General features: G+C 39.3%; 1 protein-coding gene across 1 annotated transcript; it reads left to right on the plus strand.

Annotated features, from left to right (window-relative positions):
- Positions 1–2: 2 nt before the first annotated feature.
- Positions 3–6,278, plus strand: LOC104991672 (zinc finger X-linked protein ZXDB; the record flags this gene model as incomplete). The annotated part of the gene is made up of 1 exon (XM_010844241.1): positions 3–6,278. A coding segment is annotated over one exon (1,800 nt), but the record flags the coding sequence as incomplete, so codon positions are not given.
- Between the last annotated feature and the right edge of the window lie 17 nt (positions 6,279–6,295).

Here is a 6,295-nt window from a genome sequence, read left to right on the forward strand (position 1 = left end):
CCGGGGGTCTGATCGTCCCGCAAGCTGGGATCCCGCACGCTGCGCAGCCTGGAGACTGTCCCGAGCTGCCGCCCGACCTCCTGCTGGCGGAGCGGGCAGAACCTGCGCCTGCTCCAGCGCCCAAGGAGGAGGCAGAGGGCCTGGCGGCTACTGAGAGCCCCCGCGGGCCGCCAGGCCCAGGCCAGGGCGTGTTGCTGTACCTGTGTCCTGAGGTGCAGTGCGGACAAACCTTTGCAAAGAAGCACCAGCTGAAGGTGCACCTGCTGACACACAGCAGCAGCCAGGGCCAGCGGCCCTTCAAGTGCCCCCTGGGTGGTTGTGGGTGGACCTTCACCACCTCCTACAAGCTCAAGAGGCATCTGCAGTCACACGACAAACTGAGGCCCTTCGGCTGCCCAGCAGAGGGCTGTGGCAAGAGCTTCACCACCGTGTATAACCTCAAAGCACACATGAAGGGCCACGAGCAGGAGAACTCATTCAAATGTGAGGTGTGTGAGGAGACCTTCCCCACACAGGCCAAACTCAGCGCCCACCAGCGCAGCCACTTCGAGCCTGAGAGGCCCTACCAGTGTGCGTTTTCCAGCTGCAAGAAGACATTTATCACAGTGAGTGCCCTGTTTTCCCATAACCGCGCCCACTTCAGGGAACAGGAACTCTTTTCCTGTTCCTTTCCTGGCTGCAGTAAACAGTATGACAAGGCTTGTAGGCTGAAAATTCACCTTCGGAGCCACACTGGTGAGAGACCGTTCCTTTGTGACTTTGAGGGCTGTGGCTGGAACTTCACTAGCATGTCCAAACTCCTAAGGCACAAACGGAAGCACGACGATGACCGGAGGTTCATGTGCCCGGTGGAAGGGTGTGGGAAATCTTTCACAAGGGCTGAACATCTGAAAGGCCACAGCATAACCCACCTGGGCACGAAGCCTTTTGTGTGCCCGGTGGAAGGTTGCTGTGCCAGGTTCTCTGCTCGCAGTAGTCTCTACATTCACTCCAAGAAACACTTGCAGGATGTGGACACTTGGAAAAGCCGATGCCCAGTCGCCACTTGTAATAAACTCTTCACATCCAAGCACAGCATGAAGACCCACATGGCCAAAAGGCACAACCTGCGCCAGGATCTCTTAGCTCAGCTGGAAGCTGCAAATTCTCTTACACCCAGCAGTGAACTTACCAGCCAGGGGCAGAGTGACCTCAGTGATGCTGAGCTTGTGTCTCTCTTCTCTGATGTGCCTGGTAATAATAGTTCTGCTGCAGTACTGGACACGGCATTGGTGAACTCTGGGATCTTGACTATTGATGTGGCTTCTGTGAACTCAACTCTGGCAGGAAACCTCCCTGCTAATAATAATAATTCCTTAGGGCAGGCAGTGGACCCTCAGGCCTTGATGGCCACCAGTGACCTTCCTCAAAGTTTGGATACCTCACTCTTCTTTGGAACGACAGCAGCAGGTTTTCAGCAGGGTCCCTTAGATATGGATGATGTCTCAAGTCTAAGTGCGGGGCCGTTGGCATCTCTGAGCTCTTTGGCTTTGAAAAACTCGAGTCAAGAGCCCCAAGCTTTGATCCCTAGCAGTAAGCTAACAGTAGACACAGATGCTCTGACTCCTTCAAGCACCCTTTGTGAAAACAGTGTCTCAGAACTACTGCCGCCAACCAAAACGGAATGGAATGTACATCCTGACTCTGACTTCTTTGCACAGGAGGAAGAAACCCAGTTTGGATTCTCCAATCCAGCAGGAAACCATGGGTCTCAGAAAGAAACAGATCTTATCACAGTGACTGGCAGCTCATTTTTGGTATGAACTAAATTCTGTTCATTCCTGCCACATGGCTTACTTTTATTGATGACACTCAATTTTGAGAATATTCTGGCCTGAATGCTTAAATACAGTCATTTCTTATAGGTCTGAAGGAAAACAGAGCCCTGGGCTGCAAGTTTGGAGATTTAAATCCTGATTTTGGGTCTGGAACTTGCGGGTTGTGTGACCTTGAACAAGTCACTTATCCTATCTGAGCCTTAATTTCCTTATTTATGAGATGAGGTGGTTTGAATAGATTGTTCATGTGGTCATTTTAGCTCTATTTTCTTGAGTTTGTGCTCTTTCTTGAAAATTTTAGGACCTTTTACAATGATTAACAACTGCATATGCTGCTAATGTAAGGAAAAGTGCACTGAGAGTTAATGATCTGAATGCATAGAACTGGTGTTTAACTTTAAAATTTTAGTGGAAAATTTTTGCAGTGCCAAAATATCTCTAAAATCTAGTGGTAGCGCTTTAAAAAGAAAGCTGGAAGTCTGGGTTAGCTCTTTTTACATTTTTATCTTTCTAGCCTCTTTTTTTTTTTTTTTATGGAAGGCTGTGTTGGCGAAAGTGCCAAGTGTTTGATATGACTCAGAGTCAGAAATATTGACTTTGTGGTGTTGAAAAAGTGGCCTTAAATAAGTCATTTTCTCTTACTAACCCTTATTTCCCTAGGTGTCATGACTTCATTGTAATTTACACATACCTGATGCATTGTAGACTTCCTTTTCTATCCTATTAGTTAGGTTTGGAGGGAAAATGTTTTGTACTTTGGCATGCTTTAGTGAAATTTTATGACCTTTTCTGCCCTCTCATTCCCTTCTTCACAGAGAAACAATTAGCATAATTTAACATCATGCTTGTTCAGGCAATGATGTTTAATGCAGGTTAACAAACAGAAAAGGGAATCTCTGTCTCCCACAGATTAAGGAATTTTTACAACACAATTCTGTGAGTTTGCCAACCTGTTCAATAGACCAGGACAGTGTCTTTGCTCTGCCTTCAAAGCCGTCTTGTAGAGTGACGAGAAAGCCTGTGGTTCCAAGAAAATCTGGAAATGGACCAGAGTAAGATTTTCTTCCCTCTGTGCTCCAGAGAGTTCATTGTTTGCCTTCTTCCAGAGTTGGAATGAGAGATTTACTTTGCATTTTGAGTAAATATTATCTGTCTTACCTGAGCATAGAATTTTATAGTTTATGTAGCACTTTCACAACTGTTATATTTGATCCTCACAATATTTTGAGATAATTGTGGCAAAGTTGCAACTATAAGTCATATTAATACTTACCTAACTCATGTCTGTGTGTGTGTGTGTGTGTCTATGTGTGTGTATGTATGTATGCACATCAACTTTCATTCTACTCTTCAGAGTTTCATGGTAACTTTTGTTTATAACCACTTGTTCTGTTCCACCATAATTGATGTCTGTTATCGTCTGCCAGCTCTGCTCCCTCTCTATTCTCTCACATGTGCACTACATTCCTTGCCATGATCTCTGTTTTTTTGAATTAGGTAAGTTATTTTCATGGTCACCATCTCTCAACCATTCAGGACATGGCCCATTTTTCAGTCCCAATATTTACTGCAAGTCTGAATTAAGAAATTATTTTCTGGAATTAGAGGTCAGAGTGTTTGTATATGAATCAAATAATAATGGGCATATTTTATGTAAGGTTTTAGTGAGACATGTAGTTTTTTATTTTTCTATTTTTTTTTTTTTTACTGTGTAATTCTGCTAGCAAACACTATTGCTCTGAAGCATTCTAATCCAGTACTGTTTGTATGTACGTTTGTCGATAACAATTACTGTAGCACTTTGGCAGTGCACTTTATAATTTGCCATCTTGAAATGCATCTGTGCTGTCTAATTTTTAAATTGGTTGTACTCATTCAGTGAAAAAGCAAAAAGTATGCATCAATTTGTACTCCAAAGAAATGGTCAGAGTGTAATTGTTTCTAACCGTTTAACAGTTCTCCCTCAGCACTTTCAAAAAATTTAAGCCCATTTTAGAAATGTGTTGTCATCACTTAAGTCCAAGAGGAAGGTCTTAAGCATCTGTTAATATATATAATCATAAAGATATTTTAAAATCCTGTCATTTTGTTTCTTTTATCCCTCATTAAAAATGATCTTAAAATATGCTTTTGTTATATTCTGTTGCATTGTCAAAGGACAGGCTCTATTTTTCTTGAAGATAAAAATCTTGTATTTATGGGCCCACATGATTTCTTTCAGTCAATTTGTTGAAAAGATTTCTCACTCAATACCTTTTTTCCAAGCTGACAGTGAAAATAGCATGAAACTACAGTCAGAAGTATCACTACAAGCATAATGGTTATGTTTTTGTTAGTGTTGGCATAAATTTGCCATTCAGAAGAGAATAGTGGGGTATGATTTAATATTATCTCATTTGCTTTTTGTGCTTTTTCAGTCTTTGATCTATTAAAATTTTGCCAATTGAAATCCTAATAACAAAATACTTTATAGAAAGCTTTGCATCCCCAGGGTGTTCACCATGAGTTGAAATACTTTTATCTTGACATTTTTACCTTGATCTCACTATAGTATTACATAATTGAAAGCCTTGAGTAATAGAAGTGAAACTTGATAGAATATAAGGGTCATTTTTCTCTGGATCAAATACTTCATATTCCTATCCAGGAAAAATAAAAGAAGGGTATTTATGACTATTCCTTGATTCCAGATAAAACATTGATTAATTCCCTGTTTGTGAATATCCATAATCCCTTCATAATTACTGACATCAAACAGATCCACTTGATGATTTGGTAATAAAACCTAATTTGGTTGCAGCTCACTCAAACTATTGATAACAGTGATGATTGAAGTATAAGACTGAGCTGAAATTTATGTAATTTATTGGTTCTGAACTAAAGATTTGTTTAACAATTTTTTTATAAAGTGAAATATGTTATGAATATTTAGAGAACAGGTTATCAAGCACTTTGTCAGAACACAACTATATATTAAAAGCAAAACACTTATTACAAATGAATTTTTTATATTTTTCAAATTTAAGTTGATTTGGTAACATTATAAGCTTATTGTATATTTCATGCTAATTTACTGCCTATATACAAAATACAAGATAGAAGAGTATTAGAGATTCAGATAAGAGGAATAAAATGTGAGCTACTTCTTAATTTTGGAGAGGAAATGCAAATTTACATTAAATATTTCATATCAGAACAATATCAGCAAGTGTGTTTTCAGACATTAAATTAATGGCTTGGAGGAAAGGAGGAGCAATAGCTATGCTTTAATGTATGGTTAGATTTAATTACATAGATAAGAAAATAGATAAATTCCAGTCAGGAAAAAAAAGCACAAGAAAAGAATTTGAAATGCAATTGGCCACAAAACACTTGGAAAGACAACTAGCTCAAATGCAGGATGCATGTTTGATAAGTGCTAGGTCTTAGGATTAGACTGCAAATATGGAACCAATCTCTGAAGAACTATGAAAACCAGTCACACTGGATAGGACTTTATTCTGGACATGTTTAAGAGTCAGTGAAAATATTAATGTTTAAGAAGAGAAGTTAAATGATGAATATATAGAAAGTTTAATATAGTAGACATGTACAATGTGAATTTGGTTAGGGGAAATAGGAAAATCATTTAGGACTCTAACAATTTCAGGGTTCTGTGATGAAGGCTTGGACTGGAGTTGTGGCAGAAAAGGACAGATTGGAGATGTTTCTAAATTGGAGAAACATATAACTTGGTGACTCACTGAATATATGAGACATCTATGAGAGAACAGAAGATCAGAAATGATGCTTTAAGGATTTTTTTGAAAACTAAAACTTACATTTCATTAACATAAAGTGTTGGGTATTGACTGTTTTCAGGAGTATATACTGAAACAAAATTAATTTAGGGCATGTTTAATTTATTGAGAAGTGAAGAATCAGTTAAACCCTGAATAAACTATACATATTGTGGGTTATACACACGATTAGACAGGGGCCATTTCATATCTCTTGGCTCCTTCATATAGTCTCAGATTTACATTCAATGTCTGTACTCTGGTTTGCCTTTGAGTATTAATATCTGCAGTCGTCTTCAACCTCATACAACACCCTCCCACAATACTCTGCATCAAAATGTGCTATATTACCTTGTCTGACAATTTTTTGTTACAATACTCTTCCCTACAATGGATATTCAACAGATGTTTTATGTAGTACTTAGTAATATAATAAATCAATTCTCCAGAATTGAGAGATGCTGTGTAGTCATTACTTTCAATAGTTCCTCAATATAAACTCTGCTAGATTGAATTTTACCTATATTTTTCTCATAGTAGAACAGATAGGACCAGAATTGTCCAAAACTAACTTCCATGTGATCCTTGGGGCTCCTTATTCATGATTCCCTCTGTGACTAACAATGTGGTGTAGGAACTAAGTCACAGGGATCACATCCTCTCTTATTTATATATCCTAGCATTTCCCCCCCTCCTTTT

The sequence above is a fragment of the Bison bison genome, unplaced genomic scaffold, assembly GCF_000754665.1.
Source record: "Bison bison bison isolate TAMUID 2011002044 unplaced genomic scaffold, Bison_UMD1.0 scf7180017847907, whole genome shotgun sequence".
Taxonomy (NCBI): Eukaryota; Metazoa; Chordata; class Mammalia; order Artiodactyla; family Bovidae; genus Bison; species Bison bison.